General features: G+C 37.0%; 3 protein-coding genes and 1 long non-coding RNA gene across 7 annotated transcripts; 3 read left to right on the forward strand and 1 right to left on the reverse strand.

Annotated features, from left to right (window-relative positions):
• The first annotated feature begins 2,044 nt into the window (after positions 1-2,044).
• LOC149008488 (putative pentatricopeptide repeat-containing protein At3g01580) lies at positions 2,045-9,447 on the forward strand. Of its 2 annotated transcripts, XM_089166121.1 has the most exons (4): positions 2,045-3,409; positions 4,936-7,217; positions 7,441-7,919; positions 8,017-9,447. In XM_089166121.1, the coding sequence occupies exons 1-2, from the start codon at positions 3,267-3,269 to the stop codon at positions 7,145-7,147; spliced, it is 2,355 nt and encodes a 784-aa protein (XP_089022247.1). In that variant the 5' UTR covers positions 2,045-3,266; the 3' UTR covers positions 7,148-7,217; positions 7,441-7,919; positions 8,017-9,447. The 2 variants fall into 2 exon arrangements, with proteins under 2 accessions (XP_089022247.1, XP_089022246.1); XM_089166120.1 differs by having other exon boundaries at positions 7,441-9,447.
• Positions 9,448-10,317: 870 nt separating this feature from the next.
• On the forward strand, positions 10,318-13,521 carry LOC149008489 (protein NRT1/ PTR FAMILY 4.5-like). Its single transcript, XM_089166078.1, has 5 exons — positions 10,318-10,455; positions 10,644-10,861; positions 11,565-12,017; positions 12,098-12,231; positions 12,311-13,521. Exons 1-5 carry the CDS (start codon positions 10,335-10,337, stop codon positions 13,167-13,169), a joined length of 1,785 nt encoding a protein of 594 aa, XP_089022204.1. The 5' UTR covers positions 10,318-10,334; the 3' UTR covers positions 13,170-13,521.
• Positions 13,522-14,907: 1,386 nt separating this feature from the next.
• Positions 14,908-18,708, forward strand: LOC149008490 (uncharacterized). The gene is made up of 2 exons (XR_016175295.1): positions 14,908-15,075; positions 18,273-18,708. It is a non-coding gene; the product is annotated as an uncharacterized LOC149008490 (long non-coding RNA).
• A 1,921-nt stretch (positions 18,709-20,629) lies between these two features.
• On the reverse strand, positions 20,630-22,272 carry LOC149008491 (uncharacterized). Of its 3 annotated transcripts, XM_089167334.1 has the most exons (3): positions 21,746-22,272; positions 21,428-21,479; positions 20,978-21,065 (listed from the first exon to the last, which is right to left on the reverse strand). In XM_089167334.1, exons 1-3 carry the CDS (start codon positions 22,194-22,196, stop codon positions 21,062-21,064), a joined length of 507 nt encoding a protein of 168 aa, XP_089023460.1. In that variant the 5' UTR covers positions 22,197-22,272; the 3' UTR covers positions 20,978-21,061. The 3 variants fall into 3 exon arrangements, with proteins under 3 accessions (XP_089023458.1, XP_089023460.1, XP_089023459.1); XM_089167332.1 differs by lacking the exon at positions 21,428-21,479 and having other exon boundaries at positions 20,630-21,065; positions 21,746-22,269; XM_089167333.1 differs by lacking the exon at positions 20,978-21,065 and having other exon boundaries at positions 21,082-21,479.
• Between the last annotated feature and the right edge of the window lie 2,866 nt (positions 22,273-25,138).

Here is a 25,138-nt window from a genome sequence, read left to right on the forward strand (position 1 = left end):
GGAGAATTGCAGCATTAACATCATCTACGCTGATGTTGGTTCCCCAAACAAACATTGGAGGGCCTACTCCCAGGGTTACACAATTCTTTAGCCCATCTAAAGTTTTGTTAACCTAAACTTAACCAAAATTCCGCTCCAAAACCATCCCTTAAGAAAACCCATGATTTTTTGAACATCCCTTAACCCAAAAGCTCCCAGCTCATTTATTGTTGGTTCTAACTACAAAAAGGTTCTGCAGATTAACCTAAACACACCATTAATGATTTCCTTCCCTGATGGGATATTTAAGCAGACAAAATAAGTAATGGTGGTGCCATTTCGAATAGATTTTGGTGTGTGAAGGGATTTATTGAATGGTGAACTTCTTCATATGTACAATGAGTTTCTTATATGACGACTTTATATTGGAAAACCATTGCTGCAGATGCCAGCAGTTGTAAAAATAGACCAACTTAACTTGTCTTGCTTAATTAGTACAACTTTTTTGCAGTTTTACAGGTCAAGTAAAAGCATAGCGCAATAAGCCTTTTTTATTCATCATTTATTCATGATAAATATAAGAAGGTAAACACAGAGAGTCTGTGATCCACAGGGTACATAGTAGCATCCTTGAAATCACTACCATGAGAACACCTTCCAGAATTCGGTGTTCGGAAATGGGCTGAAATATATGCCATCCGGTCTTACCTTCCTATAGCATTCCTGGGTTATACCAGCGTTGCAACTTCTATAAACATCCCTTTCGGGTTTAAAGATGTCAAAACAACCGTGCTTGGCTTTCCAATCCATGCAGCACCAAAAAAGCGTCGTTGCAAAAAAATTAATGTTGAAGCGCCATTCAAACTCCTTGCCATAAGCAAGTGTTTGAGGACCAAGGTCGTCATCTTTGGATTTGCAATGGAGATTTAGTATCTCATTTGGACCCAAGTCATTTATAACATGAACACCCATTTTTCCCTGCACAAAATATGGCTCAAGTAAGGACGATGAAAACACTAGGACAACGATCAAAATCAAGGCATTCATGGTTTTGAGTTTCTTCAGATCAATTAATTTTTTTTTTTTTGGTCCAATGAATCCCATACCATTTAAATAGCTCTGAAGGAAATTAAGGTAATATAATAAATAGAAAATCTGCGGATGATTTGTTTCCAACTATGTGTAATTTTTTCCCTTCTGTGACCTATATATAATACTTTTCATTGTTTGGATTTTCTACTAAAAATGGACCTTTCTCAATTGGATTCTCTATTTTTTGGGGTAGAAAAATAAATTTCGTTTAACCTAAATCAAATCTATTTGATTCTCTATTCATTCAGAGATCTTTTACCTAAAAAACAAAAATAATTCGTAGATCTCAATCCACGTGCTCTCATAACTTGGGAAGATGAAGTCCATTGATGAAGATCATGGACCGTCATTTCCCCAAAATTTCGGGTGCATGTTTCGCTCAATCGGGGTGTTGGCAAGGAACGAACTTTCGTTCCTTTCGCCCGGTTCGCTGGGCGAACGAACCGGGCGAAATATCGCCGAGATTTCGGCAAAATATTTCACCCGCCCCCCATTTGGAAAATTTCGCCCCCGTTTTGAGTATTTTTGGTCAATAATTTTGGTAAATTTAATGCATATCCTAATTTAATGCAAATATGTGATAAATTTGAATTATTTCTTATAAATTCTTCCATTTAAATTCTCCTACCCAATCATTTTTAACATATTACCTTTTGAGGCCTACATCATTCGGACATAATTGGAATGATTATCCATTCACTCTGAAGATTCTATTACAAAATCCATTTATAATTTAAATTGTTTCCAAAAATTATTTCATGTGTATATTCTTCCCTAACTACATTTGGCATGTTGACTTTTGAAGACTATATCACTAGATTATAGTTGCTAAGATTGCTCATTAATCTTGAAGATTTTGCTATAAAATGTCTTCCTATCTATAAATTATTTTATGTAGATTTTCCTCTTAATTACATTAAACACATTAACTTTTGAGTCTTGAATCATTGGGATAGAATGGGTAAGATTGGGATAGAATCGCGAGAGAAATCGCTTAAAAAGTGCAAGAAATAATAAAAGAATCGAAAAAAAAATTAAAAAAAATGATAAGGGAAGTTGCAATAGAATGATACTTCATTGCATCAAAAGGAAAAAACCCCTCTAATTTGATCAGGTATGGGATTTATAAATATCACATTTGGAGACCTATTCTCAAGGCTCGAAGGATTCGAGATTCAACCATGGGAAAAGAGGATTTGAAAATTTTATGGGAAGTAGAAGTTTTATGACATCAGTTTTATGACCCCAGTTGGTCTACCATGTCAAACAAGGGAATGCGTTCAACTATAGAAACAGTTTCAAGAATGAACTAGTCTGTACAAAATTGGACACCACTCACCAGGACATATTCATTGCATAGGGCTCTCCCATTGTGGGCTCTTGGTAGGGTTTTATACGGCTTTATCAAGCTTGGATCTCCATCCACATGAAGAAAAAAAAATTTAATTCACATAGTTAGATTCATGATGCACTAGATTTGACACGTATCATGAATCTAATTATATGGTTAAAAATTTTCTTGTATACAGGTAGAGGATCCAAAGACCGTTTTAAGGACTTAAAACCTTATTGATGACAAAATGAGAAAGTTAAAATAAAAAACCAAACCATTTTTTTTTTTTTTTTTTGTAGAACCCAAACCAATTATAGACAGGAAATTGAACTGAAGCATACTTTGACTCTTGACTTTTCCATTTCACAATAAGAAGAGAACTTACTTTTGAGTGTTGATAAAATGAATCAAAGTTGAATTTTCAGTAGATCTCACATGAGTTTTTTATCCTATTGTGTAATGAAAATGTGTAAAGAAAGCACAAAATTCTATTTGGTAGAGGCCAGGCTTGCGTAATTTTCAACACAAAAACCAGGCTTTGGTTCGGCATTTTCCTCCGTTCATTGTTCAGACTCGATTGTAGACTTTGTATGTAGGTTGGGTTCAACTCGTTAAATCATTACCAACGAAACAAAGCCCACCAAATTTGAGTGCCAGATCCACCAGATTCATGTTCATGATTGTATCTTTTGGACAGTTTACCACCAGAGATAAAAATAAATAATAAGAAGAAAATGAAAAAGATGATATGTTTGTACAAGCTCCATCCGACGTGGCTCAACAGTCACCCACCATACACTAAATCCATTTCTATTCTATTCTGAATTTCGGATTCGTCTGAGAGTTCCAGATAGAGCTGGAAATGTTGATCTCCAGATACAGCTCTACGATATCTAATTCTTATGGATTCTCTCTCTCTTTGTGTGATGATTCGTTGAACTTGGGTTCTTTCCCAAAGAAGAGGAGGTCTCTCTCATGGGCTTTCTCGCAACTGCATTCAGCTCGGTAATCAGAAACTTAAACTGCAGTTTCTCAGTTTGTCTCCATTATCGACTTCTATCTGATGATTGCTTCATTTTCTTCAATTCTACACCACCAAGGTTTTATTCTATAGAATCCTTAGAAACCCTAGAGTCGGTTTCATGTACAAAAAGCCTGTGGTTATTGAACTTAGATTTCTCCACTGGAACCTGTGGTGAAGAAACTGTTGCACTTGCTATTTCAGAAAGTATTCAAAGAAAGGCAAAATGGTATATGATTGTAGTTTGATTGAAAACAGAATTTTTAGTAAGATGCAATAAAAGTACTTCTTTCAATTATGAATTTCTTAAGGTAACTGAAGAAATAGTCATGCACCTACAATAGAATGTCAGTGACTCAAATGACTAACATTTTGAATACATAGTGAAAACACACTCCTCCCCAAGGAAAAGCAAAAGAAATTTCTGAATAGGGTATCATTATAAAGTGAAGATTAGTGTGTAATTTAAACTGGAATTGATTGGTTCTTGAGTCCATTACCACCAGAGGAGGCAGGGTCTACCGACATAAAATACTTCAGGGGAGGAGCAGAGTTTTGTTTATTTGAGATAAGACAGCATTGAGGGAACTGGAGTTGGGTGGGCTTGAGTTTCATCTATATTTATTTAGAAATGAAAGGAAAGGGATTGAATTTGTGGATCTTATTGGGAGTTTATGGAGCAAATGATGAGAGTATTGGAAACAAAAAAGTGGATTCAATCTAGCTCCATAGTAGCTTTCAGAATCCCACCTACAAATAAAACTGCAGGCTTAAACCAGCATTGGAAAACCTTCTATAAAGTCCAAAGTAACTATCACATCTGTCCCTAGCCACAACAGTAATTTGGTCTTCCCTCATGCTCAAAACCTTCAAATCTGATCCAACAATTTGAAGGGAAAATGCTGATGTGTGAATCAAAATAGAAACTAACTTTAAGGATTAGAAACACAGGTACAACTTCACAAGCACAAAGCATATCACCATTAAACAAGGATTACGTTCTCGGATTCTCCTCTAATCATGTAGACCTCATACATGCATAAACACCTGAATTTGAGATGTGAACCTCTGTTCTATATGTTTCATCTTAAAGAGAGCTTTTTCACTGTTGTCTGTGAAAAAGGGTTCTTCCTTTAGTTAATTTCTGCTGTTTGGATCAGCTTGGAATACTTGCCTTCATCTCAGAAGTTCAATTTCTGCTGTTTGGATCAGCTTGTGATGTGCAAGAACATATTTTTGTCATTATAATATGTTAAGTTATTTCAATTAAATTGACCAAGAATATGCTCCTGTCAATCATTTCTATATATCCATCTCTCTCATACACACCTACAGAGAGATAATCATTGTGCTGGAACATTACAATGTTCCAAATGTTCCAGCACAAGTGAATGTTAGTATCAGCTAGAATTCAATCAATTCTTCTTCTAGTTCAAAGATTTTTTAACCAGACAGTCTTGTTCAAGTTCACAAACACCTTTTGACTCATTGAGAATATCAACCATCCCAGAAACAGAGAACTGATCGAGTCCAAGGCAAATAACGCAAGTAAAAAAGACAACATCAAATGCAAAGAAAGCCAACTAGAACAAATTCCAGAGTTCTATCTCAATCCCTTCCCAGAGCTACCAATATCAAAGCATAAGTATAATCATACTCTGCAGAAATTATTAGAGTTGCAGAGACTTGATGAAGCAAAGAAGTTGTGTTTAAAGATGAAAAGAGAAGGATTTGAACCTGCAATCTCTCTACAGTCAATTCTGATTGATCTCTTTATGAAATCTTATTGTATGTGTGATGCTTTGGAGGTGTTTGGAGAGATGTCGGAAAGGAATGTAGTTACTTGGACATCAACAATTTCTGGTTGTGTTTGGAATGGTTCTCCTGAAATCGGTATTTCTTTGTTTTTGGAGATGATTAAAATGGGTGTTCTTCCCAATGATGTCACTCTAAATGTCGTACTTCAGGCTTGTGCTAACCTTTCTATGTTGGATTTGGGAATTCTGATTCATTCTTTGGTTATAAGAGCTGGGTTTGTTCATGATTGTAGAACCAAGATTTGCTTAATTGATTTTTACTCAAAGTGTGGCTTAGTTGATTTAGCCCACCAAATTTTCAATGGAATGCTGAAGCCCGATTTGGTATCTTTCACCTCTATGATTGGGGGTTATTTAAAGAGTGGTTTGCTGGAACAGGCATTTGAATTGTTCGGTAGGATGAGGAAGTTGGGGCTGGACCCAAATGAACACACCATAAGTAGCATTTTGGTTGGCTGTCAACCAATAGTTGGTAAGCAGATTCATGCTTACATGGTTAAAACCTTTTTGGATCAGAGCCTCTACTCTGCTAGTGCTCTGATTGAATTTTATTCAAAGAACAACTCCTATGAGAGTGCCAAGCTGGTTTTTGAACATTTAGAGACTATGAGTGTGGTCACTTGGAGCTCAATGATCTCCTGCTGTGCCAGAAATGAGCTTGGATTTGAAGCCCTGGAGTTGTTCTACAGAATGATCAATTTAGGGATCAAACCCAATGAGTATACCTTTGTTGCTGTTATCGGGGCTTGTGGTTTATCCCCTATGTTCATAGGAATGGGAAAACAAGTCCATTGCTCTGTGATAAAGTTGAACTTGGGATTGGACATTCGGATTTCAAATGCTTTGGTTACCATGTATGCAAGAAACAACCAGATAGATGAGCTTGGAAAAGTATTCGAGAAAATCCAGGATCCTGATGCTGTTTCTTGGTCTGCTGCCATAACTGGTTACACCCAAAATGGGTTGAGTGAGAAATCAACAAGCTTGTTTTGCCAAATGCATAAGAGAGGAGTTAAGCCTAACGAATATGGATTTTCTGGTGTTCTTAGTTCGTCTGCTACTCAGGCTTTATTGGATCAAGGAAAACAGCTGCATGGTTTTGCAATGAAGTTAGGATTTGATGCTAATGTTTGTGTGGGAAATGCCCTAGTTAATATGTATTCTAAGTGTGGAAACATCGATAATGCATGGTTGGCATTTGATGGCATGCCTAGACATGATCTCATGTCATGGAATACATTAATTCATGGGTATGCTCATCATGGGCATGGGAAAAAGGCCCTTAAGCTCTTTGATCAGATGGTTGAATCAGAGTTCATCAAACCTAATGATGCTACATTTGTGGGAATCTTGAATGCATGTAGTCATGTAGGTTATGTAGATGAAGCACTTGAATACTTTAAAATCATGGAGAGCTGCTATGGGATTGTCCCTTCAATGTCTCACTATGCTTGTCTAGTTGACATTATGGGCCGAGCAGGAAGGCTAAATGAGGCCGCCTGGATTATTGAACAAATGCCATTCGATCCAGATTATTTGATATGGAAAACTCTTTTAGGATCTTGTAGACTACACTCAAACTTTGTGCTAGGTAAGCACGCTGCACGGAGAGCTATTGAATTGTTCCCTGAGGATTCTGCAAGTTATGTTCTTCTTTCAAACTTACTTGCTGACTGTGGGGAAAGATTGGAATCAGAGAGAACAAGGAAGATGATGGAAGAGAGAGGAGTAAAGAAAGATGCTGGTTGGAGTTGGATTGAGATAAGGAGTGTGGTGAATGGATTTATTGCCAGGGACAGAAATCACCCAGAAGCAAAAGACATCTACCAGATATTGGATGATCTTCTATTGAAAATGAAAGAAGAAGGCTACTCCCCAGACTTCAGCTGTCAACTGTATGATTAGTGACGAGTGAATAACTGATGATAATACTACCATAATGGAGATGGAATTGTGGTCTTTTAAATTCCAAATGGTAAGTCTTTTTTAACCTTTTTCAGTTGTATAGATTAAGGAATACTGCTTATTTTTTTTTTTGGTAGAAGGAATACTGCTTATTTATGGGTTTAGTACTGCAATGTTCAGCATGCTTCATTGGATAGTTTCAAGTCTTGAATTATTCAATCTCATACTTGATTTCTAGACTTTCTCTTCCATTGACTTTCACTTGCAATAGACTGAATTTCTTTATTTGGCAGAGTACCAACACATTTCTCCACTTACCTTAATGGAGTGTTTGCAATCTGTACTCATTGCACCCTCTGGAAGACGATTGATTGAAGAGTTTGGAAAATTGGGTAAAACATCTCTTCCAAGTTGGTTCGCTGACTTTCTCCAAGGACCATTTCCTAGTATTTGGAGACTTCTTAGTCGTTGGATACCTTGGTGATTTGGAATTCTTTTTCCAAATAGTTCGCCAAAAATGGTTGTGAAAGGAGGTTGCAGTATCCAAAAGTTTTCAAAGTGAATCTAGACCTTATGTAGATAATCATGGCAAAAGGAAAGCTACCAAAAGAAGACCACAAGGCAATGCAGAGTGGGGACAAACCATCATTGCCTCAGCTCAGTCAAATTGCAGTTCTTCAGGTCAATGAAAGTAAACTTTAAGGGCCTGTCAAGGTTGAAGCACCTGATTGTAAGCAAGAAAATAGATGCAATGACCATTCTGTTCACGAAGGTAAGGTCCATTAAAGTCTTCAATATAAATTTTTTATTCCAAATTGACAGAGTGTTTCTTTCATTACATGCCTGATAGATTGCAGTACCCATGACAGGACTTTGAAGGTTCCCCCTCGTAAACGTCACTCACCTAATGGAACTTGTGTAAAAAAAATTTCTGTGGGATTCTATTAGCTGGTACCTTCAAATCTAACCTTCCTCTGTTTGCAGTTAAATTGGGCAGACCATTCTCTGTCTACAAAAATTTCTTTTTCTGTGCATTATGCTTTTTATGGGCACAATTTTCTTTTCGTTCAGATTATACACTTCAGAGTTATTCAAAAAATCCGCATTACCTCCAGAGTGCCATGAGCTCATGTTGGCAACTTGGCATAAAGTAGAAAGTGATTACCAAAATATAGGGGCAATAGTCCATTTCAAATCAAAATTCTGAACATCTAATTTGAAATTCCCTGATATTTATAATGGAATATGCGTCTTTCCACTCCTGCAATCCGTAGGCACCAGCTTTGCCTTGAATATCTGGAAGAAGAAACAATGTCAAACTGAAGGTTTCAGATGGGAGAGCTTGGACAGTTGACACATATATTAACAAGTACAGAATGAAATGTTTGGGGCAGCCATCAGTGAAAGGGAATGTGTTTGTTTTTTCAAGTTAATCAAAAAGAATAAGTTCAAATTTTCCATTTTTCAGGAGTTGGATGTGCATTATAATTCATCAAATTCAGTTGAGTCTTCTTCTAGTGTGTTTCCTTTTGTATCCATTGATCCATGAAGGTTCTGAGTCATAAAGTAGTGTTCTTATCTTGATCACCTATTTATGGCAAATGATGGTTCATCAAGTTTCTGAAAGCTAAGCTAGACAAGCCACTGGAATAATGGTAAACTGGAACTTACTATATTTAGAATACCCTACACTTGTTTCCATTTTCTGTGAAGAACTATATATTTTAACTTTGGAAAATGCCTCAAAGAAACCTCTTAGTTTTAGGGTGGTCCAACATCCTATGATTCTGTTGGAACTATCATACTGTTTCTTGTGATTTTTTTTTACTCCTCTAGGATCTGAATGATCAACATGTTACACAACCCAAATCCATTTCTTAATAGGATTATTTCCAACAGATTTATGAACACTCAGAAAGTCTCTTTCATGTACATGACTTTGTAAATCATATAAGACCCCAGGTGCAATTTATGAAGGTTATAATATTCAAAATTAAGTGTTGATAAATCCAGTGTTGATTAACAAATAGATCTTCTCTAAAATTTTGGCCCTAATGGCCTTCAACCCATGCTAACCTGCCCTAAGCCCGGGATCAAGCAGGTTCGGGTCAAGGTGGCCCTAGATTAATGTTTGGATCGAGAGTTTGACGCAGGCCGACCTTACAAGATCTGGATCAGGATCAGCATCAGGCTAGATTTGTAAAAACCCAACTCAATCCAACCCTGTTGCAACCATAATTCGCAAACCTACACCTGCACATTTCCAGGATCATTAGCCTCTTAAACCCACCCCCACACCATCTTAACCCACAAAACAAACCTAATGCGAAATGGGAATTTAGTAGTGATCAGTTTTCAACCATCATTCATATCCTGACCTACTACCTAATTAATATAATAAGTTGTCTGCTTTTTACAATTAATTCTAAATATGAAGTCAAATACAAATAAGTGGTTTCTTCTTCATCAGTGAGAAACTTCCACCTTTAGATATCTTAAGTAGGCTGTAGGTCCCAAAAACAAACACTTGGTGGGCAATTATCAATACGAGGTTCAAAGAATTGAAACTCCACTTTTCGTCAGATGATTCTGTGAACATTAACTAGTATCTGGTCCATTCCCATTTTATCACCATTCTTCTCCTAGCTATCAAAATATTCTGAACGTCATTTCATATAAAAGAGCGCATTGAAGTGGCGTAGAAATTTTGAAACCTTCCTTGAGTAAACACTTGATGTGCTTTCAAAAGCTCCCACTAAATTAAACTCTACACTCCATTACACTTTCCATTTGTAATAAAAAATTATATGATATCACCCTCCACTGTATGTTAGAGCTCTCTCTCTCTCTCTCTCTCTCTCTCTCTCTGTGTAGCTATGATATCATAGCAGTACACATCAATTCTCATCCATGACACATCTTACCCAACTCATAAAATAGAACCCAATAAAATCTATGTAAGGTGAAATATACGAGGGTAATCTCACATGAACTCTGACTAATTTCTGCTTAATAAGAACCAAGAAAATTGTTCAAGAAAAAAATATAAACATAGGAACCCACAGGTTCAAAGATGCCCTCCATTATTTCATAGCCTTGTCTTTTGACATTATAAAGTGCAAATGTGTCTTATCATTCTAGTGTATTGGTATTCTATAAAGAGAGGTGACTTCAAGTTTAGAAACATATGACAGATAGCTTCAGTTCATTCTTAAAGGATATGGCTGTTCAAGTTTACATGGATTGGGAGGGAAAACCCATCAACAAAGAGAGGCATGGTGGAGCTAAAGCTGCTCTGTTCATCTGCTGTAAGTGATGAAACACTAATGATATACTAAGCTCCAAACCAGAATTCTTTAGCTTTTGGTTTTGAATGTTGTAATACTTATTAATGCATGAGAAGAGATGAGAAGTTACTATAAATTAGATTCAGATTTTGAGATTGTAGTTGTTAGATGATGCTGATGATGATGATGGTTTTCTTTTCTTGTTGCAGTCATGGTGTTGATGACAAACATGTCTTATGCACCAACCTTTCTTAACTTGGTGACATATCTTAGAGGTACAATGCATATGGATGTCGCCACTGCCTCAACTACAGTGACCAACTTCTTTGGTGCTACCTGTGCTTTTGCTTTGCTTGGTGGCTTCATCTCAGACTCTTACATCACCAGATTCAAAACCCTTCTTCTCTTTGCTCCTCTTGTTTTCCTTGTAAGTTCCTCTCTTTCTCCTTTTCTCTCTCTGTTTCTAAATTCCCCAGTGAATGGTTGAGATTCATCCCTTGCTTCCCCCCATTATAGACCTTAGTTTGAATGTCATGAGCAACTGATTTGAAACAGCTTTCTTGCAACAAATGTAAGAGACAGAAAGATGAGTGGCAAACCAACTTCAAGTTAAAGTTCTTGTTGGCTAGCTTGGTTGCCTTGTTATGTCATCATGGGAGACTCACGACAAAAATTTAAAGGCGGAGACCAGAGGGTTTGCTTTAAATCCCATATATGGGCTTTGGCTTACTTTCTTACTTTAACTCCCACACATATGGGCCAAGACTTGCTTTCTTTCTCCCTTATAAGTGAAAGGACTCTCCCTTCACCACTTACTTGGTCTACCATCATCATATCATAATAGGACACAGGACCCATGAGGTGTGACTCAATGTAAGAATGGGAAATTAGTAAAGACACTTTACTACAAGCAGACAATTAAACTCACTTTTTCTCTTGTTAGGGGGTTTGATAAGAACCCTAATTGGATCCTTATCCTTTTTAATCTTTTGTCAAAAAAGATAAGGGATGCTAGATATAGGTATATCGTATGTTTTGTTAACATCCCATATATTTAAAGACACATACATAAAAGGTTTTTCAAAAATAAGTTGAAAATGATACTATTGCCCTCTTGTTTTTGCGTGTAGGGTTTTGTGATGCTTACCTTTCAAGCATATCTACCATCACTTAGGCCACCACCATGTGATAGTAGTAGTTCTGGGGTGCAACAAAGCAGCAGCTGCAAACAAGTTCATGGCTCCAAAGCTGTTTTTCTCTATATTGCCCTGTACACCATAGCCATAGGTGAAGGAAGTTTAAGAGCCAATCTACCACCATTTGGTGCAGAGCAATTTGATGATGATACCATCAGCAAGTCCCGACGCAGGTCTAGCTACTTCAACTGGTTGAATGTCTGCATTTCAGGGGGATCAGTATTGGGTTTAATCTTCATAGTGTGGGTTGAAACCAGCAAAGGTTGGCCTGAAGGTCTTGTTCTAACTTCAAGTGTTATGTTACTAGGAATCATTGTATTTGGACTTGGTTTTAAACTCTATCGCCATCAAATCCCGCGAGGCAGCCCTCTTACTAGGTTGTTGCAGGTAAGAATCTGTATAGATTAAGGTCTACTAATTAGACATGTTTCTGCTCTGTTTATGTTCTAATTCTTCTATGGTTTCAGGTTCTTGTGGCTGCATTTAAGAAAAGAAATCTTCCCTTGCCAGGAAACATGGAAAGAGAGCTGATATACCAAGGACCTCCTGATGAAGAGATGATAATGATAGGGGAGATACTCCCTCACACAAATAGTCTCAAGTAAGCCTAGGAACCTTATTAATGTAAAGAAGTGAAAGGGCTCAATTCAACCACTAGAACTGATTTTGTTAATTTGCAGGTTCCTGGATAAAGCTTCAATTCTGGTTGAAGGATGGCCAACAGGGAAATGGTCTCTTTGCACTGTAACACAAATAGAGGAGACTAAAATCGTCCTTCGGATGCTCCCTATATTCCTGAGTGCTCTGTTTGCTTACATTCCAATACCACAACTCTTGACACTTACAATTCAACAAGGAGGAACAATGAACACTAAGCTGGGAAATATCAATGTCTCTCCTGTGTCTCTTGTGACAATCCCAATATTTTTTCAGACAGTGCTCTTAGTCTTGTATGATCGGTTATTTGTGCCACTTGCAAGCAAGATCACTGGCCATAAAACTGGCATTACCCACTTGCAGAGGATAGGTGTTGGCTTCATTATAGTATCACTAGCAGGAACTACAGCTGCTTTGATAGAGATGAAAAGGAAAACCATTGCAAAGGAGCATGGACTGCTAAATGTAAACCCATCAGGAGCTGCTGATCATCATGTGCCAATGTCTGTTTTGTGGCTAGGGCTGCAATTCTTTGCCATAGTCATCATAGATGTGTTTACCTATGTCGGGTTGCTTGAGTTCTTCAATAGCGAAGCATCGAACGGGATGAAATCTCTTGGAACTGCTATCTTCTGGTGTGTTCTTGGTTTAGCATCCTTGCTGGGTTCTATTCTTGTGGAACTAGTCGACAAGTACACCAGGCATGGAAATGGAAATGGCATAGGAGAACAAGGGTGGCTGGGAGGAAACAATTTGAACCAAAATCATCTTGATCGTTTCTACTGGTTGCTAGCAATCCTTGGCCTTGTGGGTTTCTTCAACTATCTGTTTTGGGCTACCAAATATGTACACAGGAAAACTAATGTTGAACAGAACACTTAAAAATATGAAAACTCAGAAAGAATCAATGTAAAGAATAGACAGGGGGACTTGATTAGCACCAGCAGAAGCTGATGAATCAATATCCATTAATCCATACTATGCAATTCTTTGCCTTTTCACCTCTTTCAAGGCTGTTGTAGCAGTTTCCTTTTTAGAAGTAAGGTTATCTGCTGGACCAGTTTCTTGTATGCCTTTGCAAAAAGAGCCTCCTTTAAGTTATCATAAGATTTTTTCTGCATACAAACTAAGAGGATCCATACAAATGTCACCTTGGAGAGGAATTTATATATATACACACAATATTTTTGTTTATTTATTTATTTATTTTTGAAATTTGTAGCTTTATAATAATGGCTGGAAGCCTAGACCTATTAAATATACCAAAGGTACAAGATGTTGACCATATATCACCATGTCGATGATAGGCGACACGAAAAGATGAGCGAAAATGAGTTTTCCAAAAATCGCCCATATATCAGCGATATATGATGAAAAGTCAATTTCTCAACAATATAATCGTTAAATTCATGATATTTAGCAAAACTTCGTTCAATTTTTCACCGATTTTTTATTTGATTTTTGCCAAAATGACGTGGGACCTCTGTATCCGTTGGCAACAGAATGTGAAGCATGAACCATATTCAACATAATTGTATAATGAATTGTAGATTTTAGTATTTATCTTCAGTAGTTGTATACTTGTGTTTTCTTTACATGTTTGCATTAATTTATATGGATTTTTCAGATTTCCAGTATTGTCCGCATATAGTCAGGCATGTGTCAATTAGAAACTTGAGATTAAGTGATGTTTTAGGCCAAAATAATGTTTCTCAGTGTGTTTATTGACCTTAAATTAGACTAGAAAACAAAATTCAAGACAAAATGACCCTAAATACACCATTAAACTAGGGGGTCGAATTTTCATTGACCCTGCCTAAAGTCGCCGACATATCAACAAAATGTCATCGTGTCGCTAGTGTCAACAGGCAACCATACCTGACATTTCACCGACATGTTGAACCTTGCACATACAATAGGAAGAGTGGAATCGTGACCTCTTCGCTAAAAGTTGTGGATAAATACTGATTGAGTAATGCTTCAATGGTAAATAGTGCAATGTTTTCATTTGTCCTTTGTCTAGATGCAAAATCCATACCCTAAGAATTACGAGTCTGATTGAGGTCTGTGCTATTCTCATACTTTTCCATTATATAGTAAAGGTGGGGCCCACTAAAGGTTTTATCTCCTTCTATAGTAAATGTGGGGCCCACTAAGGGTGGATCTCACCCTTATTGTGTGGTAAAGAAGTATAAAAAAAGTATTAACCTTTACCTTTAGCTTGACACGTAAAAGATATAGAGTCAAGAATTACCACTAATTTTGTCTTGCTATATTTTGGACTTTACTCAAACCCAAACATGCCATGTGCCACAAAGATTTTAGGATTTTCTTAATCCACAAATTCTTAACCTAATTTGCCCTAAAAAATTAACCTAACTTAGTGAAAATCAACCCTTGTCTCCAAAAGCTTAGTAATTCTATAAATTTCTAACTTAATTGACCGGTTCAATTGATTCATGCGAAATTTTTATTTTTAAACGGTGATCACCGATTCCCTGCAACCAAACAAGAATAGATCTATTCTTTGAAATCATTCTTTTTTTTTTTTTTTTTTCAATTTCTACGGTCGGATGAGATGCATCCACAAAATTTGAACCAACCTGGGTTGCCACGTGTCCAAAAACGTGAAACATTTTCTATTTAATTCCTTTATATAAATCCCTTAATTTATTCCGGGAGAGAGCGAACGACTTTCTTCCATTATAGACCTGAGTCCGGATTTCTGAAATTTTGTTTCAGCAGACCTTGAAGACACTACAGACGCCTATCAGTGTTGCAGAAATTGGTGAGTTCTCTCTTTTTCTATACTCTTCTACATGAATTTCATCTTAGGGTTTCTTAATTTTGAGAACAGATATGTAAATCTGGCTTTTTTATATCTATTCTAGATTTTCTTCTTGATGTTACCACTTACCAGTATGATTGTAAGCATCTTATAGATTTAGATAATGGGCCAGGAATTTTAAGTAATGGGTACTGGGATTTTTTTTATTTTCTGGGCAATATATGTTGAGGGTCTGTCTCAGATTGTTGTGTGGATCGTGAATGAAATAGATTTGTAATTTAGAGAATTAGTGATATATTTTTTTTATGCACTTTGCAAAGGTTCTCTACGAAAGTTCCAGTCTTTCAAGTAATTTTTTCCTTGTTTCTCGGCTTAAATGCGGAAAGAATAAAAGGTGTTAATGTTCGGTGGTTCGTGCCTCCCAGTCAAGATCCCTTAATTCCTTCTCAATGTGCAGAGATTGCACTTTGTAGCGAAGTGACAGATTCAAAATTTCATTTCTTATTATATCAAAGCCCCCATCCTCTTCCATGCTCTTTGTACTGTAATTTGTGTGATATCCTGAACCATTCACTCTCTCTAGTAGTTTTAGATCAAGAGAGAGGCCAATTTGTGCAGTAATTCTCTCAAGAATATATATGGAACACTATATGTGATCTCCATCCTTAATAGCCACTCTACGAACCACTTGGTGTTCCCATTAGCCAGGCATCTGCTCCAAATTGGTACCGTTAACATTGATCCCTAAATGTAAACAAGCCTTATGATGTTTATCAGATGCATCATGTGTAAATGACTTGTCTGTTCCAGCTCCACGCTATTAGGTACTCTGGGGACCATAATAGCCTCCCAACAGGCTGACCCAAAGTCTTTTTCACATTTATTTATTTTTTTGAAGTAAGTTGCATTCTTGTTTAGTCGCATACCATCGGGTTTCAGCAATGTACTTTGCTTTACTGTAGATTTGAGCAGCCCTGTGTTGTTTGTTTATGGGAGAGGCTCTCCTGCTGGTTCACTGTTGTCATAGCGCCTAGGTGATCCGCAACCCAAGGCATTGGAGGGATGCTTAAGCACAGGCAACAAGATTCCGGGCCTTCCCAAAGTGCTATAGTATTTTCTTTTGATAATATCAATTAAATATAGTATTGTACTGGTATAATTATGCTGAATTGCTTATCGAGAATCAACACTTTAAGCAACATCCAGTGACAAGAATCAACTGTTGCAACATCAATTCATGTATTAATGATTGTTAAAATAGGATCCATGTAGTTTGGATAAGGCTGAGTAAAGAGAAGCAGCATCAAGAGTCAAGAATCAACATTAGAGCCATATCAATGCCAAATAATATAACAATGCTAAAATGAGAAATTCAACAAATGATTAACAAAGTATAAGGTATATAACAACAACTCAGCTTTATCCCATTTATGGGACATCCCCTTTGGGGTTAGGGCCTAAACTTGTTTGTCTTGAGAATCGTTAGTACTCAAAGGGTTCTTAAATGTGGTGTCAACCTCCCAATGCATAAATATGTCATCAACTTTGCAACATTCTAATGCCCAGGAGATAAAATGGGATTTGAGACCCTCGTAATTGCAACAGAAAAGCCTTTGGAACTGGTATACACGGGTCTTTCAAAATTTTAACCGATACCATTCTCAGTCTCCAACAGTAGACCCCTCTGCAGCAGGTTCCTGTCTTTCAACATACTTCACCGAGCCCGTGATGATTGAAAACATAAGCTAGCCAAGGAAATCAACTATTGGAACATGATGAAGATTTTTGTAAAGATTCTTGGGAGGCAAGAAGTGGTGTTTAGACTAAAAGGTTGACGAAGATTTTTAAAGATATATTGACTGCCCTGAAGCCCCAAAATTACAATGCTAGTGTCAGGTTAAGAGTTTTGAAGGAGTTTTGATATGCCTTGATGAAACTTAAATCGTCAACTTGTGTTCATGCTCCTAAAGTAGAATGAGTGATCTTGGACTCTGCGTACAAACTTTGGAACCCTGAAAAGGACTTGAATTTACTGCACCTGAGATCAGAGATGGCATTTTGTACATAAAAGAAATAAGATTAGTAATCTTGGACTCCACCTTTGAATTTTTAAGATCTTTTATTTTAAAAGTTTCAGTAGGTGGTATTATGCTGTATTTTGAGATGTTCTATTGTAAAGTTTTGGCAGTTGATTCACCTACAACAGCTAAACTTTCTAGTCACTGTCACTTTGATGAATTGTGTACTATTTTGATGGTGGTGAACCCACCTTTTTCATATCCTTCTTACCATTAAATCTTTATGAAGTGCAGTAAACACAATGATTTTGTCTCCAGTACATTAGGATCAGTTTTGTTTGAGTACTTCTAATCCTTGACATGTTCTTTACATGCTTCCTAGTTGTTGCATGATTTAAGAATTTTCTATCTCAAAGATGAAGATGGGATTGAGACTCTTACAATCTCCCTTCACAGCTCTCTTCCTACCTTTTGATTAATCTTTCTAGCCTCCAACTCTTGGTCGTTCAACTTTGTATTTCATTGTTTTTCTCAACCTTCTAATGGGAACATCCTTGTATGGGAGTATAAGAAGTGTGGAGTTGGAAGACACTTACAAGAAGCACAAGCAAGGGGACTTCATGCAAGGTTTGCAGGGAGCTTCAGAACAGGGATATCAAGAGCCAGATTTGTAACAGATCTCTGGAGGTGTTTACCCTTTTGTTACATATGTATATAATTTTGAAACTTATGGTTTGATAAATACTATTAGCAAATAATCTCAATTGATATGTTTTCTATATAGTCTATCATGTAGTCTTCAGTGTGGCTATCTTATTAGTAATCATGTAGTCTTCAGCATGGCTATCTTACTAGTAATCATGTAGTCTTCAGCATGGCTATCTTACTAGTAATCATGTAGTCTTCAGCATGGCTATCTTATTAGTAACCATGTGGTCAGAACATCTTTCACTTAATTCAGATTGGACATGTGTACTCTCATATATATAGACAAATGGCGGGAAAATTTGTCTCAGCTTCTTTTAGTCTGCACAAGCTTTTAAAGTTCCATAGTTCTTCACTGAGACTTATTGTATTGCATTTGGAGTAGGCATTGATGGTACATGTTTCCTATTTGACATTCTGTAATTTTTGAACTCTGATTCATCTTGTTCTAATAATTTGATAAAATTGTGGCAGCATTTGGGTCATCATGAGGAAATTCATGTGGTCAATAGTGATTATCTCTGTGTTCCAGTTCTTAGCACCTGCTGATTCCTTGGTACACTTGCCATGCCAGAGAATGGGCTGCCCAGAACAACACCATGAAAACTCAACTTGCATGTACATTACAAACCGACCTGCTGGAAAACAACTTCTCTCAGGAGGTAAATTGCTTGAGCAGCAAGGTTTTGCCAAAGGTAACACTACCTTGGTTCCAATGTCTCATCCAGGTTTCTGCTTTGAAGACATTGAGAGCCGATCCTTCCAGCAGATCTCATGTGATAGCTACGATTCCTTCCGGTTGTCCCTTTATGAGGTGAAGGTGTGGACTGCATATAAGAGGCAGTTGACACAGAAAGAGAGGCAAGAGTTTTTAGGTAGGCTCGAAGCACATTCTTGCTGGGAAGTATCAGCTCCACAGCAAACTGTCAGGCGATCCTGAACAGATTAAAGATTGTCTTCTCTGTATATGGGTATTATTATGGTTTCTCTAGTTTCTTCATGTCTGATGCCTAGAGCTGAGTTTACAATATGGTAAATCTCTACAGATAAAGATTTTATCTTTTCTGCTTTTCCTAAGTTGCGGTTGACTGTATATATGTACTTTCTCAGTGAATAAAAGGTTTTGAGAAATGTACTATGAATAAAAAGTTTTTGAGAAATTTTTGTGCCTGTTGCTATAAAAGAATGCTAAAATATTGCATTCAATCTCTTGTGGGGGGGGGGGTGGGTGGGTGGGGGGAGATTTCAGGTCCAAATCTAAACAAAAGTTCAGCAGGTAGTTGAGTAGTCTCTTGTAGATTCCAACTCGGACAATACTGATCATTCACATACATGTGTTCGCAATTGAAGCCTTCACAAACCTGACTATGACAAGCCTTTTTGCTTTTGATGAGGTGGGAGTTGTTAGCAGGTTAAGAGAGGTGGATGAAGAAGATAACAAGTGTAACTTTATCTTATTGAATGGATCCCACAGGATAAGCTTCTAAATCTTGAGCATTCAACTTGGTTCTCATATTTCTGATGTGGACAGATTCATCCTCGGCTGAACCTCTTCCACTCCTTTGCTACTGGGTACATCTGCCTCTGATAATGTCAGTATCTACTTTTGCATGAGCTTTGTCCTCATTTGCATAAAGAAAGGGATCTCAGCAGGGGTAGCATGTGAACAAGTGTTGCTTAGAAAGGTAAGACTGCACATGTTATCCTGTGATCCTTCTCAAACTCTAGCATGGTAGGTGTCCTGTCTTGTTCACTGTCTTAATCTTGTGCAAATTAATAGATCCAATCAAATACCATATGGGTATAGCAAATAAGTGATTTTCCAGTGGCTCCAATCTGTTCATTGACATTATTAGTTTCTGGCCCTGGAGTTTTCAATGTTTTGTTGTCTTTTTTTCTTTTTCTTTTTTTTTTTTTTTTTTTTTTTTTTAAGAAAAGAAAAAGTGTCATGATTTAAAGGAAAGCTGCAAGGCTAGTACAATGGCTTGCAGCTTTCAACAAAGAGAACCAAACAGTAAAACCCAAAACAGAAAACGGAGTGAAGAATGATGATAGATAAACCAATCTAAACCCAAAATAGAAAAGGGGGTGGGAAATGATGATAGATAAACCAATCTTGGGTCTTGGCTGCTTTTCTGGTGAGTTTGTTTGCTGCACAATTGGCATTTCAGTATATATGCAAGAAAATGCATACATCAAAGGAGGAAGCAAGATGAAAGATATTTTTGATTAAGTGTGGTATTTTTCAAGCAGAGCTTGAGGCTATGCTTGTAAGAAAGAACACTAGAGTTTGTTTATCACTCTTGACGTAAATGAGTGCCAGTAGAAGGCCTTTCCAGATAACCTGAGCTTCTGCAACAAAAAATTCATGTTTCCCCTATACCCTATCCATAAACAAAAATCATCTGCAAAATTGTGATCCCTAACCATGCCACCAATGCCTGAGAGTTGAGGTTTCTGTTGCTTCAATGTCTAAAAAAAATATTCTTTTTCTTTTCAACTTGGATTATAAATTGATTGCTCAATTCCAGCAATGTGAACTCATTCAATAGTATAATGGCAGATTCTGCCTCAAATACAAGTTCCATATGCTCAATAATTTAACAGGATCTGCTCAATAATTGTTTCTGGTTGCTCGCGACTTGGGAACTTTGAATACTTCAGCAGGCGGTTTCACACTTGAAGAAATTGGTTTAAGTCATTTTGGTTAACAATTTACATTGAAGAACCCAGGTTTCATGATCAGCTCTTCAAAAATTGCAGTATTCCTGGACAATTACATACATGTAAACGCATTCAGACGAGAAAAGAGCAAATTACCCATTCAAACATGAATAAAAATAAGAATGCTTTATTTATTTAATCAGTGTAGACAACAAAATGTTACATGCCATCTACAAAACAGCTCTTTTGCCTCAAATGCAAGTAAATTAGTCTCATTAGAATCTTAGATCTTCCTTGTTTCTTCTTCCTCTTCTTCCTTTGCCTTTCCCACATTTCCATCAGTTTTCATGGCCATATTTCATCAGATACCCAGCGAGACCCCTGTGTAACAAAATAATTGCAAGAATTCCCATCTTGCAGAAACTGGCTTTGGCGACATCAAGTAGAGAATTCTCTCAACAAATTTTCCACAACATCAAGTTATGGCGAAAGAAATTATAGTGTCATTTGAGTTCCATCAGCGTCAGCTGCAGAGTCTAACAGTGCAAGCCACTGCTTGAGCCCAGAACTTCAGCCTTGCTTTAACTTCATCAGGATCATCACCTGAAAAGAAAATTCAAAAATTATATTATAATACTAATATACCCAGATTTAAATTCTCCTTAGTCTATCCAATCTCGAAGTGATGTATCTCAGAGAGACATAATACCCAAAATAAGTTCATGCATTAAGGTTAAGGAATCTGTTTTTTCTAGAAAATCAACCAAGTCTAATCGAAGTTATACATCTTTGCTGGATTCTTTAAAAACAGGGGATTACAATTTCCACACCTTAAATATAGATCTCTGCACATTAAAGAACTCAAAATTTGCTAACAACACTACTTAAATAAAGAACCAATGTGTCAAAATGTACAAAAGTTTTCTTACAACACTACTAAATATCCTAGAAGACAAGATTATAACCTGACACAACTCATCAGAGCTTCATCTAGATAGATCAGTTGATCCAGAAACTCTGCATAAGAAACAAAACATCAATTTGCAAATCTTCTAACTGTGATAACAAGAAGAATTTACCCAAAACCAATATACAAATATAACAGTTTATTAGATCAAATTGAAAACCAATTAGGAGATAACTCCAGAATCTAGCATCTGTCTCCAGGCAGTCCACAAACAAATATAATAAAGAATGTCCAAAATGGAATATTTAGAATGTGACAACAAACTCAAGCAAGGAAAATCACAAGAACAGAATGGAAAGGAAGCAGCTTTGCATACCAGGGCTAGAGATCTTCCAGCTGGCAACAGGACCTGGAGGAGAAGAAGGAGAATAACAGGTCTCAGAGGTAGGAGAAGAAACTGTAGAAGTTTCAACAGTTTTCTGTTGCTCATCCAGAAACTTCTGGCTCATGGAGTAACAAAGCTCCAGAGCAGGTAATGTGTTGCAGAGCTCAGGGATTTCATCATAGCTGAAACCAAACCCAAGATCCAAACAACCCTTCAACTCATCAAGATCATCATCAGTCAAACTCTTTGTCCTTGAGAACCCATTTGATCCTCCTTGTTCTTGGTCTTCCTCATCGCCTGTTTCAACATACCCTTCAAGCAAAACTTGGTTTTTCTTCTTTTTCTTGGACCATGCATCTCTCTCTCTGAACTCGGTTCTTGGACTCATCCCTCCTGCAACTTCTTCATCTGAGACACAGCTCTCATCCCAATAGCTCCCCATCTCTCTCTCTCTCTGTCTCTCTCTCTCTGCTGGCTGCTGAGTGTGCCTGAGGGTGCCTTGAATCCTGTTTTTAAACTGGGAAAAGCAAGGGAAGCCCTAACAAATGAATGGCGGGTCATGATGATGTATGTATAAGATGGCATACATGCATGGATGGAATATGATAAGTGATAACAGCTGGGTTATAGCCTTATAGGTGATATGTGATTGGAAATGTCTGAACACATGTGGACCTTTCCAGAACCCGACGGCTGGTACATTAAATACAAATGGGATGTGGGCCCGGCTTTGACGGGTTGAGTGGGTCCCACCACGTTCTCTCCAATCATTTTTTTTAGAATTTTGGACAGAAAATGACCATTTTACCCATTCTTTGATTTCTCTATGTCTTAAACGCGCTGTCTGATTGATCACTTGATCATGGTTGATTTTGCCCCTCATCTCGTTTATGCTTTGACAGTTGTACCTAATATAATTTTTTTTTCTTTTTTCTTTTTTTATTTATTTAACTTATTTTCCCTGAAAGTATGACTCCTCTGGTCAGCTTAGAATCCGGATCATCACTCCGTCGAGGAGCATAGAGTGCTCTCCGACGGTTTTATCACCATAAAATCAGTGGGTCCCACAGCTGAAAAATATTTTTTTAAAAAAATTCCATCACCCACCCCTGGGCCCCCTGTATATTGGGGGTGGAAAAGCCATCGAGGAATACAAAGTGCTCCCGAAGAGATCGCAGATCCGGACTCGTCAGTTTATGCGCATCTCTACTTGACTCTGGATCTTCTATTCATCAGGGGTAGAGGTCTTTGCTTCCTTTGTCAATACACATTCAGGGCAGAGTCTATCTCTGAGTTTCTATAAAATAAGTTATAGGTGAAAACTTTAGCCAGTCTTTATGGGTGTTTCTCCTAATGTGTTGTAGAGAAGTGTGAGAGAAGTATAAATCTTTACTCATTAAAGATTTGAACTCTCATAATATGAGACTCTAACTTTTATCATTTGAGCTGATCCTTGAAAATTCTCACAAACATTATTGATAGATGTAGGAGTTGGATTTATTCCTGGCCAAGAGATATTGTAAGCCCAGTTGTGTGCAAGCAACAACTTGATCATGTGCAATAATTGATTCTTGTATTTAGAAGCAAAGCCACGCAATTTGGCGACCCTAATCCTATGAAAATGTGGTCATTTATAAATTAACAACAATCAAGATTGTATAATCTATTCCTAATGCAAGAATTATGGGTCACGCATTATTAGAAAGCTTCCCTTTTCTTGTATTTATGTGCCTTTGATGATTTGGCAATTGATTATGGTGATTATAAACCTAACAATGTGTGTTTTTGATGAACTAATTATATTTTTCAAAGCTCAAAAGTAGGTAATTTTCTTATCAATGGAAAAAAGTGTCCATTATTACTTAAAAGGGAGTCCGGATCAGCTCCCCCGACGGGGAGCACAAAGTGCTCTCCAACGGGTTTCTAACCACACAAAATAGTGGGGCCCACGGTGAAAAACACTTTTTGGAAAAAGCAAAAAAAAGTTTAAAATTTCATCCGTAGGCCCCACTGTTTTGTGTGGTCGGGAACCCATCGGGAAGCACTCTGTGCTACCCTGACAGGGTGAGGATCCGGATTCCTTAAAAGGTGTATTAAAATGTTGTAATCCAATCGTAGTTGTAAAAAGATACCCAAATATGAAAAGACATAGTTTCATACTAAAGGGTCATAATAATCATTTTGTATAAGAACTGCATGACCCACGCAACTATATAAGATTCTTTTATACTATTTTTAAGTGAAGGTTAGTTATATTTTATTATGAGCAAATCTTCTTTCTGGTATCTCAAAAGTTTTTAAACATTGATATTTCACTTTATATTTGAAAAGTAAAGACACCTCAAAATTAGATTTTGATAGATACATTAGTTCAATCCATTCAACAATGCCATTAATACGATTATTATTGTCCAAATCCCAAAAGTGGTTTGTTAAATTAAATGAAATTATCAAAATATCCTTACGAAAATCAGACAAAAATAAAAACATTTGCCGAGAAGGAAATCCTAAAGAATTGTTGGCGAATAAGTCTGATGGAAAAGGATATATGAGGTCTTTTCACCTCATTATACATAAGTATATAATAATCTTTACAATTATATCAATAAGTATTTCGACTTAAACTAAAGTTATGTGCTTTTCAAAAATAAAATGAGGTGTCTTTTGGGAGTCCGGATCAGTGACCCCGACGTCTCCTGACCACAAAGATCAGTGGGGCCCACGGCATGGTAAAAAACACTTTTTGAAAAAAATAAAAAAATATATAAAAACTTTTTTCCACCAGTGGAACCCACTAGTTTTGTGGTTAGGAAGTCATCGGGGAGCACCCCGGGGAGATGATCCGGATTCGTCTTTTGGGGTGTTGAAGTAAATTGTTGTTTTATTATTAAAATTAATAATTTAAAAGTTCCCCTTCTCTAGATACCATTCTTGTTTTTTTGGCCAACCTCTAGATGCCTGATGGTAAAGGATATTCTATGGAATATAAGAATAAAATCATGCTTAACGTCACGCATGTATAAATTCTAGAAGGGTTTAAAAATGTTGATTTGGCAAAATATCGTGTGCTCTTATCCTTGGTTGGTGACAAGGTATCGTTAACTGGATTTTTTGGGTCAATTGCTTATACTGGGAGAAAATTATAATTTATGCCAAGAATAGTATTTTGGGTTTTCTTGTGGGATAACCTTTATCCAAGAAACAAGGCAAATAAAGGGTAACACATTGTATGATTTGAGAGTAGTGAGTTTTTTAGAGAATAGTAGAACCGGTTTTTCTTTCCATTACCAAGATGAAGCTTGGGAGAAACTGAGCGGAGGTCCGAACCGATCGATGTTGAAAAATCAATAGATGAGCTGTGGTTAGGGGTGAAATGCCACTCGA

This window comes from Hakea prostrata, chromosome 8 (genome assembly GCF_041222555.1).
Source record: "Hakea prostrata isolate BN-2017 chromosome 8, UWA_Hpros_2, whole genome shotgun sequence".
NCBI lineage: Eukaryota > Viridiplantae > Streptophyta > Magnoliopsida > Proteales > Proteaceae > Hakea > Hakea prostrata.

What these genes read in the sequence shown, in the direction of transcription:
- LOC149008491 (XM_089167332.1), bottom strand. Translation starts at nt 22,196, where the DNA reads ATGGGGAGCTATTGGGATGAGAGCTGTGTCTCAGATGAAGAAGTTGCA. An exon ending in CTGGAAGATCTCTAGCCCTG is followed by an intron (nt 21,066 to 21,745) that starts GTATGCAAAGCT and finishes TTTTCTTTTCAG; the next exon opens with GTGATGATCCTGATGAAGTT.
- LOC149008488 (XM_089166120.1), top strand. Translation starts at nt 3,267, where the DNA reads ATGTTGATCTCCAGATACAGCTCTACGATATCTAATTCTTATGGATTC. An exon ending in TCGCAACTGCATTCAGCTCG is followed by an intron (nt 3,410 to 4,935) that starts GTAATCAGAAAC and finishes CAACCATCCCAG; the next exon opens with AAACAGAGAACTGATCGAGT.
- LOC149008489 (XM_089166078.1), top strand. Translation starts at nt 10,335, where the DNA reads ATGACAGATAGCTTCAGTTCATTCTTAAAGGATATGGCTGTTCAAGTT. An exon ending in AGCTGCTCTGTTCATCTGCT is followed by an intron (nt 10,456 to 10,643) that starts GTAAGTGATGAA and finishes TTCTTGTTGCAG; the next exon opens with TCATGGTGTTGATGACAAAC. An exon ending in CCTCACACAAATAGTCTCAA is followed by an intron (nt 12,232 to 12,310) that starts GTAAGCCTAGGA and finishes GTTAATTTGCAG; the next exon opens with GTTCCTGGATAAAGCTTCAA.